The sequence below is a fragment of the Budorcas taxicolor genome, chromosome 1 (assembly GCF_023091745.1).
Source record: "Budorcas taxicolor isolate Tak-1 chromosome 1, Takin1.1, whole genome shotgun sequence".
Lineage (NCBI taxonomy): Eukaryota > Metazoa > Chordata > Mammalia > Artiodactyla > Bovidae > Budorcas > Budorcas taxicolor.
In genome coordinates, this window is record NC_068910.1 from 45,082,600 (window position 1) to 45,098,560 (window position 15,961).

The 15,961-nt window shown below is 38.5% G+C and overlaps 1 protein-coding gene across 1 annotated transcript in view; it reads left to right on the forward strand.

Moving 5' to 3' along the window:
- Positions 1-15,961, forward strand: part of ANO10 (anoctamin 10) — a 220,132-nt gene that overhangs the window by 12,341 nt on the left and 191,830 nt on the right. Inside the window, exons 3-5 of the mRNA XM_052636788.1 lie at positions 2,494-2,691; positions 3,805-3,939; positions 14,716-14,835. Coding sequence (XP_052492748.1) covers positions 2,494-2,691; positions 3,805-3,939; positions 14,716-14,835 — 453 coding nt within the window. The remainder of the gene's footprint in view (positions 1-2,493; positions 2,692-3,804; positions 3,940-14,715; positions 14,836-15,961) is intronic.

Consider the following 15,961-nt stretch of genomic DNA (forward strand, 5'->3'; position numbering starts at 1 on the left):
CAGGCTTCCCTGTCCTTCGCTATCTCCCTGAGTCTGCTCAAACTCATGTCCATCAAGTCAGTGATGCCATCCAACCATCTCATCCTCTGTCGTCCCCTTCTCTTCTTGCGCTCAATCTTCCCTAGCATCAAGGTCTTTTCCAGTGAATCGTCTCTTCACATCAGGTGGCCAGAGTATTGGAGCTTCAGCCTTAGCATCAGTCCTTCATCAGACACTTCATGAAACCATACAAAACACCCCCTAAAAATGTCCAGGAGGTATATAAAAGGAGTTCTAGAAAGGAAACAGAAAAAGGAGAGGAAGAAATCATCAAAGAAAGTCTCAGGACTGGTGTATGCTTTTTCAGGTTGAATGGGCCCATGCAATGCCCAGACTGGCTGAAACTGGCGCATATGATTGGAACGTTTCAGAATCCTGGGGACAGGAAGACACTACAGACTTCCAAAAATAGAAAATAGGTCAGAAACACTGGAAGCTAGAAGGCAGTGAAGTAATATCTTCATTTCTGAAGGAAAATGGTTTCAGTCTAGAATTCTGAACTCACCCAGCTGCCAACAACTTGTGAGGGTAGAGTAAAGATAAGATCTCTGAAAAGATAATGTTGTCAGACTCTTTCTCATGGCAGTGTATTGAGGGAAGACTTAATCAGTTAGCTTGGGGGATTGAATTATCAGTAAGTATATAATAAACTAAGCACATTATGAAACAAGATAGATACCAACTTTTGGGAAAATGGTAAATTGTAGGAAAGGAAAATCATAGCATGTTGTAAGGCTCAACTGTATGTAGTCGTAATAATGAAAGTACTGTTGACGGAATGAAAAGGATGATATAATGATATTGTGAGAATGGTGGGTAGAAATGAGGGAGGTGGGTTGGAAAGAGAGTTTAATCCTCATTTGCCAAAGTTAAAAAAAATAGCTCTAAAAGCATGTTGTCTGGTGGCATGAAAACAAATCCTAAAGGAATCACATGAACAAGTCATTGCTTCAGGTGTCGGGGGGTTGTGATGAGAGAGTGCTCGTTTTCAGAACAGCATTCTGACTAATGATTCTCCATGAAGGTTATAGCAGTTTTTGTTCCCCTAGCCATGTCTCAGAGTACCCTCCCTACATGCTGGGTCATTTGGGTCTTTCAAGCAAGAGATGCCAAGTGGGATTTAATGCACAGGAGGTTTGTAGAGAGGATCATCTGTAGAAGGATAAAGTAGGAAGGAGCAGGCTTAGACAGTGATATAGGCTTCTGACTTTGGTACGTGTCTGAAGCTTGTGAAAGGAGAGAGGGAAGGAAGGAGACTTGGATAGGAAAAGCCTCAGACTACAGCATGGTTCTGAGAACGTATTAGCCAGGCTCAGCATTGCACAATGGCTTCATTCCACTGTTTCGTGGGGTTCAGCCCGTGGCCTAGGTGTGGGGGTGCTGCAGCCAAAGGGGGACAAGCAGATGGTGTCAGTCAGCTCTGCTTCTCACAGCAAATTCTTTGGAGGGGAGATCTGGGTGGGGTGGAGCACTTTCGTGGCTAACATCCCCACCATCTATTTTTTCAATCTAACTTGATTTTTGTAGTGTGAGAATTGAAAAATTACATATTGGTGTTGTTTTGCATTTATCTTAATATGGATGACATTAAGGATTTTCTGTTTAAGAGCCATTTGTGTTTTCTTTAAATTGAACATATCTTTTATTTATTTTTTAATTAAAGCTATTAATGCCTCTGTTGTAAAGTACCTAAATAATAATGTCATAGCAAGTTAACCTTACTGGATAAGTAAAATATAAATTCTGCTCATTATCCTGTTCCATCTGATTGGTATTTTTATAACTCCTGTCAACACTTCATAGAGGATAAATAGTAAAGATATAAACACACCTTAAAAAGTCTGATGTAGATAGAAATTAAAAATTAGGAAAAATTCCTTTTTCTACAGTGTTCTAAGTGAAATAATTACATATGCATTATCAAATAATATCTACTTTAAACCTAATTGAATATATTAATATTTATGGGAATAATCATTGGAAAATTATTTCGCTCTTTATTATTCAGTATTTAACATTCACACAATCTGCAGTCTTCTATAATTGTGTTACATTTGTTGCATTTTTATTGGGATGTTTTATTTCAAATTAATTTTCTTAAGTTTTTGTATTTTTTATATTATATCCTTTTGCTTCATATTTTTACTTAGTGCAGTTTTATATTTAGAGCTAACAAATATTTGATTCTTGTCTAATATCTACTTCTAATTTGAGTAACTGACAGGCCACTTATTACATTTTCCAGTTTTGGCATTTATTTCAAAAAGCTATAAAGAACTGCCTTCCCCAACTTACTTTTATTTGTTATTTATTTGGGAGATGGATTTAAATTGTTAATATAATTTATTTGCCTTCTGCCAAACTAGAAACAGAATACTTATTTAAAAGGCTTTCATATTTGAAACTTTTATGTTTATCAGTTTCCGAGATTGTGCTCATCTTTTGTTTCCAAAGGTGCTCAGCTGTTGTTTAGACCGTTGTTAAATAAATATGAGAAAGAAACACTAGAAAATCAGAACTTATATCTTGTCGGTGCCTCCAAGATTCGACTGCTGCTGGGGGCAGAAGCAGTGGGATTGGTGAAAGAGTGCAGTGATAACACCATGAGAGCCTTCACGTATGGAACCCGACACAACTTCAAAGATTTTGATGGTAAGTTCCAAGATTGTTTCTATCAGAGTCAGTTTATCAAAATGAAGTCTTTGATGAATAGATCAGGGGTCAGCGAAGTTTTCCAGTAAAGGGCCTGATAGTAAATATTTTAGGCTGTGTGGACGCTATGATCTGTCAGAGTTATTCAGCACAACCTTTGTCAAGCAAATGCAGCCTGCAGCCATAAGAAGCAAATGAATGAAGCTATGTACCAATAAAACTTTATTTGTCAAACCATGTGGGATCAGGTTTGGAGATTTACTTGATAGCCTCTGGAATAGATGATCATAAACTAAGATGACATATGTCACTTATTTATATAATTCTAAGTCTTAGAATGGTGATGCTCATTAGATTGATATAAGTAAGAAGCACAGTAGTATTTCATATCCTGTAATCCCCTATCTTGCTTCTGTTCTGGCCTCAAAAGGGGTTTCAGAAGAGAGTGATTTCTGGAAAGAACTGTGAAATCCAGGATGGCTGTGAAAGCAGAGTGGGAGGTTGCTTTCAGAACCAAACTAGCTGGTCCCTTCCAAGGCCTTTCAGAGTTAGAAGATACAATTGGACTTCTTCAGACTCAGTCACTCTGGATTTTTATATATTGGTAAATAAATGATTGAGGTGGAATTTACCACATTTGAGGGGATTCACCTGTCAAAAAATGACACTATTTTCTTATCAGACTTTCTTCTCCTTCATTTATGTGAGGGATGTTGGATTCCACAAGGAAATCGGCCTGGGCTTGAGAGTTTTGAAGAGTATTTGCCTTGTAGGCAAACTTCAGATCCATTCCTAATTAAAAATATTGTTAAAGAATATATTACTTTCTGTTCATTTTAGTTAAATGAGGGCAAGCAAGTTGTTGCCCTGCATTTGGTTGTTTGAGCCATATGATCATCAGCGTAATGATTGAAGAACTGTATTATGTGAAGGCATTACAGAATATTTTTATTCTTACATCCTTTTCTATGTAATTTTTATTACTTGGATTACTCTTTATGGTAATTACTTATTGTCTATACCATTATTTCATAATCCCAGGTTATTTGAATATTTTAGATTTTGTTTTGGCTAATACTGAGAAAATAACTGTGAGTTTTTGTTTTGTTTTAGATGATAATGATGATTTCCTCAGCATGGCAGAACGTCAATTCATTATCAAACATGAACTTGAAAATCTTCGAGCCAGAGATGAAAAAATGATCCCTGGTTATCCCCAGGCAAAATTGTACCCAGGAAAATCATTATGTAAGTTATTGTATCAACTAATTTCATGAATATACATTCTAATGCAATTATATTTTGCTTAGTATATGTAAATAACAACTTATAATGACTTTTTCCACCCTTACGGAAAAACTTACACAACTTTACAGTAGTTTAGTTTTTCACCATTATATATTTTGCCTTTAGACCTTCATGATATTGTAGCTTTAGATCAACTTATTTGTTCTTTATGGTTCTCAACTTCTTTTTTATCAAGGTTCACAGCATTCAGTAAGCTTAAAATTCAGTGTGAATGCATTTGCATATTACTCAGTTAAAATTAGCCAAGTTTACCGTATGCCCAGACATTATAGTGTAATGAAAATCTGTGGAGGAATAAAAACTAGACACATGGTCTTCTCCTGGAGCCTTCCTCCCATCTCCTCTCATCTCACTGGGTATGAACAGATACAAACATAGAAAGGCTTAAGAAGAGTCGCAGTGGGACATCATACCTGAATGCAAATTAGCAGTTTGTAACTTTCTGATTTTGTATAATTCCGTTTGAATGAAAATATCAGTTTGTAGACTGAAAGTATTTATGACATGTAATTCCAAATTTTCCTAAAACCCAGATAATAGCAAGGCCCAGAGCATTTTTGCTGCCTAAGAAATTCTTTAAACATACCAGTTTTTGTGTCCCCAGTCTCATTTCCTTGTAATAATCAGTGTCATCCAGGAGGACAGATGCCCAGGTCAGTCCATATTCAGACTTTCTCACTTGTCACCAAATAGTTTGTTTAAACCAAGATTCAATCATAGATCACTCGTTTTTTTTGTTGTTGTTATTATATCTCTTAAGTTTCTCTCTTTTTTCTTTAATGTGCTGAAGTACATATAACATAAAATTTACCATTTCCAAAACTTTTAAATGTACAGTTCATTGGTATTAAATACATTCATAATGTTTTACAGCCATCAACACCATCCATCTCCATAGTTCTTTCCGTCTTGTGAAACTGACACTCTGTATCCGTTAAATAATCACTCTCCCACCTTGTCTTGCTCTAAGACCTGGAAACCGCCATTTTACTTCTGTCTTGACCATTTTGACTGTTCTGTGTATCTCAAATAAGTGAAATCACACAGTGTTTCTCTTTTTGTGACTGGCATATTTCACTTGGTGTAATGTCCTCCAGGTTTATCTTTGTTGTAGCAGATGTCAGAATTCCCTTCTGTTTAAGACTGACTACACAATGTTCCATTGTGGAGAAGGCAATGGCACCCCACTCCAGTACTCTTGCCTAGAAAATCCCATGGACGGAGGAGCCTGGTAGGCTGCGGTCCATGGTGTGGCTAAGAGTCGGACACAACTGAGCGACTTCACTTTCACTTTTCACTTTCATGCATTGGAGAAGGAAATGGCAACCCACTCCAGTGTTCTTGCCTGGAGAATCCCAGGGACCGAGGAGACTGGTGGGCTGCCGTCTCGGGTTGCACAGGGTCGGACACGACTGAAGCGACTTAGCAGCAGCAGCAGCAGTGTTCCATTGTATGTATGTACCGCATATTGTTTATTCACTCCTTCATCAGTGGCTGCTTGGGTTGCCTCCACTTTCTGGTTATTGTGCATAATGATGTAATGACCATGGGTATACACATATTTCTTTGAGATCCTGCTCTCAGTTCTTTTTGGTGTATAACAAGAAATGACTTCCTGGATCATATGGTAATTCTGTTTTTAACTTTTTCGGAGTACTTGCATCCTGTTTTCCACGGGGACTGTACCATTTCAGATTCGCGCCAACAGTGTATAGCATTGCAGTTTCTCCACTTCCTTGCCCACAGTTGCCCAATGTTCTGATATTTTGATAGTAGCCATCCTAACAGGTATGAGGTGCTATCTCATTGTAGTTTTTGACTTGCACTTAACCTAGTGACTGTTGAGGAGAAGGCAATGGCACCCCACTCCAGTACTCTTACCTGGAAGATCCCGTGGATGGAGAAGCCTGGAAGGCTGCAGTCCATGGGGTCGCTGAGGGTCGGACACGACTGAGTGACTTCAATTTTACTTTTCACTTTCACTTTTCACTTTCATGCATTGGAGAAGGAAATGGCAGCCACTCCAGTGTTATTGCCTGGAGAATCCCAGGGATGGGGGAGCCTGGTGGGCTGCTGTCTGTGGGGTCGCACAGAGTCAGACACGACTGAAATGACTTAGCAATGACTGTTGATACTGAGTATATGTCTTCTTTGGAAAAATGTCTATGTATGTCCTTTGCCTATTTTTGAATCAAGTTTTTGTTGTGATTGTTGAGTTTTAGGCATTCTCTATGTATTCTGGATATTAATCCCTTATGAGATATATGATATGCAAATGTTTTTCCCCAGATGTTTTCTCCCATTCTGTGGACTGCCAATTTTGACTTTGGTGATACTGTCTTTTGATACACAAAATTTTAACATTTTCCTGTACCTTTGGTTCATATCTAAGAAATTATCGCCAAAGACACCGTCCTGAAGCTTATTCTCTGTGTTTTATGTTAGGAACTTTATAGTTTTGGATTTTACGTTTAGGTTTTTAATCCATTTTGAGTTAATTTTTGTGTATGGTGTTAAGCAACTTCATTCTTTTGCATGTGGATATCCAGTTTTCCTAGCATCCACCTGTCAAAAACTGTTCTTCACTCATTGAGTCGCCCTGGTACTCTTGTAAAAATCATTTGACCACATATGTGAGGGTTCGTTTCTGAGCTCTCTATTCTGTTCCTTTGGCCTGTATAGTCTGTCTGTATGCTAGTATGACACTGTTTTGATTATTATGGCTTTGTGGTAAGTTTTGAAATCAGGAAGTTTTGTTTTTCTTCTTTAAAGTTGTTCTGGCTGTTTGAGTTTCCATGAAACTGGATATGTGTTTTAGGATGGGTGTTTCTAATTTTGCAGAAGACATCATTGGGATTTTGGTAGGAATTGCATTGAATCTGTAGATTACTTTGGATAGTATTGACATTTTAATAAGATAAACTCCCATGGGATGTAGGATATGTCTCTATATATGTTTTAATTTCCTTTAGCATTGTTTTATAGTTTTTATTTGTATAATCTTTCATGTCCTTGTGTGTCGTGTGTCAGTAGCTCAGTCATGTCTGACTCTTTGTGATGCCACGGACTGTAGCCTTCCAGGCTCCTCCATCCATGGGATTCTCCAGGCGAGAATTACTGGAGTGGGCTGCCATTCCCTTTTCCAGGGAATCTTCTTCACCCCGGGATTCCACCTGGGTCTCCCATACTGGAGACAGATTTTTTACCATCTGAGCCACCAGGGAAGCCCATCACCTTCTTAGTTAATTCCCAAGTATTTTATTCTTCATGATGTTATTGAAAATAGAATTGTTTTCATAATTATCTTTTCAGATAGTTCATTGTTAGTGTATAGAGATGAAACTGATTTTTAGGTGCTGACTTTGTGTCCTGCTACTTTACTGACTTCATTTATTGGCTTTGATAGTATTTTTGTGGAAATTTTAGGGTTTTCTACATATAAGATGATATCATCTGTGAACAGAGACAGTTTTACTTCTAACTTTTCAGTGTTGATGTCTTTTATTTCTTTTACTTGCCTATTTGCTCAGGCTAAAACTTCCAATAGCATTTGAATAAAAGTGATGAAAGTGGTCATCTTTGTCTTATTTCTGATTTTAGAGGAAAGCTTTCATTCTTTCACCATTCAGCATGATGTGAGTTGTGTTTTTTTTTCCTCCCCTTCATTCTGTTAATGTGATGTATCACATAGATTGATTTTTAGTACATTGAACTATCCTTGAATTCTCAGAATAAATCCCACTTGTCATGGTATATAATCCTTTTAACATGTTGCCGAATTGACTTTCCTAGTATTTTGCTGAGGATTTTTGCATCATTGTTCATAAGGGATATTGGTCTATAGTTTTCTCTTCTTGTAGTGCTTTTGTCTGACTTTGTGTCAGGGTAATTCTGGCCTCATAGAGTGAGTTAGTAGTGTTCCTTCCTCTTAAATTTTTGAGGAAAATTGGAGAAGGATTGGTATTAGTTTTCCTTTAAATAGTGGTAAAATTCACCAGTAAAGGTATCAAGTTCTGGTTTTTTCTTTGTCATGAGATTATTTTAGTTGCTGCTTTATAATTATAAATCTGTTCACATTTTCTCTTCCTTCTTGATTTAGTTTTGCTATGTTTTGTGTTTGTAGGAATTTGTCCATTTCATCTAGGCTAGCCAGTTTGTTGGTGTACAAGTATTCATAGTATACTCTTAAAATCTTTCTGATTTCTTTAGAATCAATAGTAACATACCCATTTTCATCTCTGATTTTAGTAGTTTTATGTTGTCTGTTTTTCTCAGTTCATCTAGCTGAATATTTGTCAGTTTTGTTGATCTTTTCAAAGAACCAACTTTTGGTTTTTGTAATTTTCTCTGTTATCTTTCTATCCTGTTTATCTCTGCTCCAATCTTTTTTATTTTCTTCCTTCTGCTAGTTTTGGGTTTAAATTGCTCTTCTTCTGATTCCTTAATAGTAAAATTAGGTTGTTATTTGAGATCTTTCTTGTTTTTAAATATAAGCATTTATTGCTATTAACTGCCCTGTTAGACTTGCTTTCTCTGTGTCCCATATGTTTTGGTATATTGTGTTTGCTTTTCATTCGTTTCTAGGTATTTGCTAATTTCCTCTGTAGTTTCTTCCTTGACCCACTGGCTGTTTCAGAATGTGATGTTTACTTTACACACATTTGTGAATTCCTCAGTTTTCCTTCTGTTATTGATTTCCAACTTTATCCCGCTGTGGTCAGAGGATACTTTTTATAATCCATATCTTTTTAAATCTGTTGAGGCCTAACATATGGTCTGTCTTGGAAAATGTCCCGTGTGCGCTCGGGAACCAAGAGTGTGTTCACTCTCTGCTGCCTGGCTTCCCTGTAAACTGCGTTATATACTTTCCTATGTCTCTGAGTTAGTGATGTGGCATAGATGCTTTTGCTTGCTCTCCTTGTGGACCTGTATGACTTTTGGGAAATGTCTAGAAACTTGAATGTAGATGCTTATCATTCCTCTTTGTCTGCATTTCCAGTTATCTGTGTATGTCTTGATATTAATTATCTTGTAGCAGTATTTTGTTGGACATATCGTCTTTGCTGTGCAGATTAAAGATTACCATGATTTCAAAAACATTTTCTTCAGTTACCTTTGAAGAGTTATTTGGTTTTATTTTCTGTTCTTGTCTTTAAGAATGCCATTTGTGTATGTGTGTGTGTGTGTGTGTGTGTGTATATGTATGTAATGTATATACTTATATATATGTGTCTTATATATTCTTGAAATATTTTAAAAGTTTTTATGTAATTTTTTAGGCATGTCCACCATTTTCCAGCTTTGTTCTTTGAATCTTTACTTTTTCAGTAGCTTTTACTGTGACTTTCTTTGTATCTGTAATAGTTTTATTTTTCTGATATTTTGCTTTTCCAGGCTCCCACCTTCAGCTCTCATAGGTTTTTCTTGATTTTAATTTCAGAGGTGTGGCTTGCTTTAATTTCATGAACTCCTTGAAGAATTCCGTAATTTTTCTTTGCTCTATGCTGTAACATTTTTGCTGTGTTTCTTCTCTGCATTAAAAAAAATGACTTTCCTCTTTTCTCTTATAGTATTCTTACATAGTTTGATGTCAGTTTCTTTGTGGCATTTGCTTATTTTTTTAATGAACCCCTATTTTTTCCAGACCAGCTGTTCTGGGAAGGAAGTGTGTATATTGGGAAGAGGGGATGTTGGGGGGCCTCCAGTCAGGAACTGTGGTGGTCAGGAACTGGGATTCTGCCTGATAGTGTGTTCTCCTTGGGTCATCGTAGAGCCTCTGTGGAGCCCTTTTCTTTATTCCTTCATTTATTTGACTGTGTTGGGTCTTAGTTGCCTCATGCAGGATGTTTCTGTTGCGGTGCTTGGCCTCAGTAGTTGTGGTATATGGGTTTAGCTGCTCTGTGGCATGTGGGCTGTTCGTTCCTGGACCAGGGATGGAACCCTCATCCCCTGCCTTAGAAGGTGGACTCTTAACCACTGGACCACCAGGGAGGGTTAAATCCCCGGAGCCCTATTCTTAAGAGGAGTGTTGCTGGGTTTGACCTTTCCGTCTGTCTTTGGCCAACCAAGACCACAGCTGCTGTGCTGCCTATGTCCATCCCTCCATGCCAGTAGGCAGCGCTTTTCCCAAGACGGCAGACGTGCCCTTTCCCCCCTCCAGCCTTGTATCTCTGGTCTGGCTGCGGTCCCAGGCAGGGAGCACCCCCTTAGCCTGCATTCTGGGTATGGGGACAATAGTTTCTCACCCCTCAGTGTGCAGGAGAACCCTGCCCCCTGCCACCACTTGTCACCAGGAGGGCCACATTCTGTTTCTGGTTATACGTGTGTCTTGGTCATCAGCGGCCATCTGGGGGCATCCCTCTTCTAGTTGTCTCTGTGAGCTGAGATCTCAGACTCTGACTGCCTTTGCCTGTTGATTCCTAGTAATTAACAGTCATGCAGGTAACCTAGCGAAAACTTCTTTTTAAAGAGGCGTTGAGAGAATGGAGACTTTCTTATATATTAACCTTATCCTAAGGGCTATTATTTAGTTTAGGTAAAAGCTCTGTCTCAAAATGTCTATCAGATGATTGCCATGTTTTGATGGATGGAGTGTGGCAATCTCTTGGGAGGTTTTTAAATATTGTTATTCTTTTTTAGGATAATAACTACCTCTGAATATCTTATGTATGCTGCTGCTGCTGCTAAGTCGCTTCAGTTGTGTCCGACTCTGTGCAACCCCATAGAGCCCACCAGGCTCCCCCATCCCTGGGATTCTCTAGGCAAGAATACTGGAATGGGTTGCCATTTCCTTCTCCAATGTGTGAAAGTGAAGTTGCTTAGTCATGTCCGACTCTTAGCATATACAGATGGATAAATTAGAGTGGTCAGATATATTCTGCTTCTAAAATTATTGCCTTATGAGAATAATAGAGAGAATGTCAAGTAAATATCCTGTAGCAGGCGTATAAGACAAACCGTTGATGTGTGTGTTTGTGTGTATTGCTGGGTATCGTACCATATATCTGTGTATGTATATCTGTATGTCTCTACACACACTGTGTTTTGCCACATACATATTTGCAGTTATTATGTTAAGCAGGGATGAAAGCAATACCGGAATATAAAAATGCATTTTGAAAACAGGTATCCCTGAGAAGCAGTTTGTTCCTCTTTAAGACAGGAGGGGTCTGTTCACATCTGAGCGCTAGATGCAGGCAGGGCCTGGGACGGGGGCCAGTGGCAGGGGCGGCAGGGGCCCTGTGTTCCCCGTGTAGCCTTCTCTCCCTGTGGGTACTGGGTGCTCATCACCCCTCTGCTGGATTGCAGGCAGCGTCACCTGTTCCTCCCTGTCGCAAAGAAACACTGCAAGGAATTGTGAGAGGGACTTCTGTGTTTACTTTTATGTCACATTAACTGAAGGCTGTGTTGGTATTGTCATTGCGTTATTTTATTTAGAGGGTCCTAGTATAAGCCAAGTTACAGTCTCCCTTAAATTAGATTATGGTTAGTGTGACTCATTCTTAAACGTCTGTAATAGGTAATAGTCCTAGTGCTTGACAGTGGATCATTCAGCATTCTTAAAGGAATCTTGGTTTAAATTGTTCCTTTCTTTATTTTTTAATATTTATTTTTGTTTGTTTGGCTGTACCGGGTCTTGATTTCGGCACATGGGATCTTAGTTGCAGCATGTGGGATCTAGTTGCCCTACCAGAGAGAGACCAGGGATTGAACCTGGGCCCCCTACATTGGGAACACAGAGTCAGCCCCTAGACCTCCCGGGAAGTCCTAAACTGTTCCTTTCTTTAAATAGGCACAGACAGCATTATATTTTCCTTTGACGGTAAGGCTCACGTTAATTACATTTTTAGCTGACGAGAGAAAAGTCCAAGGACTGACTGAAGGAAAAAAACAAAACAAAACACCTCCTCTATTTTTAGAAGCTGAAACCAGAACCATGCTTTTGGCACTGGTGGTGAAGAGAAGCCCAGTAATTTAGGACTTGAAGCTTTATAGTCTCTCTGAGTCCCTTAGTTTGCAACCCTATTTTTAGAGGTTTACAAGTGGCTTTTTATGCAGGCCTTGAATGTCTTCTATAGCAGAATGGAACAATTCCTTTAAAAAGAGCTTAGAAATAGTAAAATAGTAATTTAGATGCCATAAGTCAGTTCAAAGTTAAACTTGATGTAGTAGTTGAAAAGGATAGTGATAGAACAATAAGATACAGCTGTGCATCCCTCAGTAAGAGCTAAGAATGAGAACTGATATGGGTGATTGACTTTAACTGCTGTTAGCTGAAGAAAACAATTCACTATAACACTTTAGAATAAAAATGTTTTAAAAATGGATTTGACAGCACCAGAGCTGATATAACTTAAACCATATGCTTTTTTGCTCTAGTTGTTAATATTTTGGGTATATACCTTTTTTAGTCATGGAGAACGAGGCTTTTTATCACAACCCTAGCTTTTCAAGACTTTTCCCCTCTGTATAACTTACGCATGAGATGTAAGGAGAATCAGCTATTAAGAATCCTTTTTGTTTTTGAGATCCATACTTTTTCTTATATCTTCAAAATCAGTTTTATCTTTTCTAACTTGATAACAAAGGCCTACGTTCACCAACAGCAAGTATCAAAATCAGAAAAACACTTCCTGCTTCCAGCAGTCCTTTGACCAGTATGATTTTAATATTTCTACACGTACCTGAGACAAACAAATTTAACCAAAGACAGTATCCTTCGTGGTCATCTTGATAATTTTTCCTATTGTTAGTATCAAATATCTCCTCTTTATCATCCTTTTTTCCCCCTCATTTCTAAGAAGTTAGGTTTTCTTTAAAATTACACTGAAGGGTTTGTAATAGGACCTCTGTCCTGAGATGCCATCTCTCTTTGTCACACGTAGTATATCTGCATGGAGAACTTATATCGCGTTTCTCTTCCATGCTGCAGATCCTTACTTGCTGTCCTCCTTGAGGGGCCTGCTGCCTGGTATGCTCATCACTTGTCTGTGGGAACAAGTTAGATTGGAGATAAAGAAGGCAGCCCTCAGTAGAGATGAGCTGATAAACCTTAAAGTGCTCGGAGCTTATGCACGGATGCAAACAGCAGGCTTTTCTTTCTTGATGAGTTCCATTTTATAAGCGGCTGTAGTCTTTAGGAAGAGACTGCTGGGAACTCGTGTGAAAAGTACCCCATGTGCCCAGATAGGGCATAAGGCAGTGCATCTGAGTTCTCCGTGAACAGAACACATTTCCTCAGAAAGACCCAAAGACTCGCCCACCCAGAATCACTCTAAATAATTATGGGTGAAAGATTACCCCGTGTTCATTTATTATCACTGGGGGACATTGTCTTCGGTTAAATGTGTTTGTCTTTCTATAACTGACCTGGGTTTTCGGCCTCTTTGTTCAACAGAATTGATAAGAGGCCAGGTGAAATTCATGCAGGGCTTTACCGGGACTCATGCTGCAGCACATGGGAAAGCAGTAACCCATACCCTTGCTCGCTCCTGGGGGTGCAGGGCAGGGGACGGGGTCAGGTATGAGGGTGGGCGAGGATTGGTGGGTCAGGATGGAGGGCGGCGTTACCTGCTCTCTCCACCCCCTCAGTGGTGCTGTGTGCAGGGATCATGGCAGTACCCTGCTTCTGCTCTCAGCGCCTCAGAAGTAGCAGTTGTTTGTGGCCTTTTTCAATCTCACTGTTCATAATTTGCTCCAACTGCACCTGGCCTGTGTAAGGTAAGTTTTAGTCCCTTATATTCTGTTGCTGCAAGAGACTTTTGTCCAGGTGCAACCACTTCTGTGAAGGGTCCCAGGTCCCAGCCTGTCTCATCGCCTAGATATGTGCACAAGTGTTAGGATCATACCAAATGATTGCTGAAAGCAAGAAGTCTTTTTTTTTTTTTTTTTTTTTGGTATTTGCTGGCTGTGAATGTAAGCCTTTGTTAGCAGATTAGAAAAGAGAAAAATGGTTTTGAAAATATGCCATATCAGTGAGCATGAATTGAACATCTTATTTTCACTGTAGTGGGAAGACAGATGAGTAAAATTTTTCTAGAGGCTGTTTTGTAATATGTATCTAAGTTTAATGCACATATGTTCTGCTCTTGGACCTAGCACTTCTAAGTATATATAACAAGGAAATCATAGGCACGTGGGAAAAGTTATATCTACAAGAATTTTAACATTATTTCTAATAGCCAAAAAAGGAAATAAATATTTTTCAACAGAGGGTTAGTTCAATTATTGCATTTCATGGAAGGGAATCTTATGACACTATGTAAAAGGATATTCATGTTCTGTTTACATTGGCATTGAGAAACATTCATCATTTACTACCACTCCATGAGATTACAGAATGATATGTAGCTAATGGTTCCTTTTGTATCTAAAATAAATATTTATGGGTGTTTATTTTGAAGTCAGCTTATATACTTAATTGCTATTTACAGTGGTTATTTTTTTGTGGAAGGGAGAGAATAACCAGGGCCTCTCCAGTTCTAATCTGTGCATTTCTGTAAGATTGAAAATTTTACATCAACTTGTATTGCTTTCATAGTCAAAGAAAATAGTAAAGATGTTGACATCCTGAAGAACTGAAGAATATCCCTTGGGAGCAGGCAGGACAGGACTGGTCTTTATGTAGCCCTTTTCTCTTCCTGGAGAGTCTGAGTAGCCTTTGATGAAAGTATGTCACGAGAAATCTCAAACCCATCTCATACTCTCCTTCCACAGTGAGGAGGCTGCTCACGTCTGGCATTGTGGTTCAAGTGTTCCCGCTACATGACAACGAGGCCCTGAAGAAGCTTGAGGACACCTGGTATACTCGATTTACCTTGAAGTTTCAGCCCATAGGTATGTGTCAGTGCCAGCTGTCTTAGAGGAGGACACAGCAGTGGTGATGTCCTTCTTGGGTGGATATTTAATTCTCTGATGGGCAGGATTTACCAGCTGTGTGGGGGCAAAAAAAAAAAAAAATGGTGAGGAGGATAAGGTGGGTTGCATGATCTATTTATTTTATTCTTAATATCATTTTAGATGAAGTGAATTACAGGCTTTTATTAAATGTCACCGGTGACACGGACAATCCAGAGTGGCCATCCTGAGTGTGTGTCTAATTTGTTGTAGAACATAGTTTGTAAGAATCCACTTTGACCATGAATATTTCGTATTTGAAAATTGCTGTTTCTTTAGAGCTAATTATTTGGAGTAGGCCAAGCTCTGCTCATTCTTAGCAGCAGACTAGCAGGCCTAGGCATCTTTTGAGATAATTCATAAGGATCTTGGTGTGCATTACTGGATCTGTCCATTTTCTCCGAAGACACTTAGAATAACCATTAATTTATTCAGTGGATGTTGAACATTATTCTGTGTAAACTTATGTCAATATGGATGTTCAAGTTTTTTGGTTTAGTGATTTTTTTAAGCATAAAGATTATATTTAAGCTGGTAGTTTTCACCATAAGTATTACTGTCAGTTTTTCTTTAATGAACATTGCCTTTTTGACTTTGTTTAAAGGAATTCCTCTAAAATTTTCTTTAAGTTTCCATTTCTGAAAACGGTCATTATAATATTGTCATAATGAGCAAAAAATCATTTTAGGGTCCAATTTTGAAATTGCATTTTGAATTTTTACTTGAATTCTTTGAAAAGAAAAATGTTGATAGTTCCAGGTGATGTAAAAATCATTTGTTTCACTTATATGACATTATTTCACTTTGTTTAGCCTTTAGGTGGCTGTAAATTTAAATATTACTTCTAGATCTTGAAAGTGACAGTCTCCAGTAGCTATATCTTAGAAAGCGAGTGGGGAAAAGCGAGTTGATGGTGAAGGCTGAGCACGGGTGTAGTAGTGGTCTTCAGGCCTCTGGGAGAGCTGGGGCTCAGGACGATTTTGAACTTGCCCTGAGATCAAAAGAGAGGTGGTTTGATTTGGAGCCAAGGCCCATGAGTGTCTTTTTCTTTTTTTTTTAATTGCTT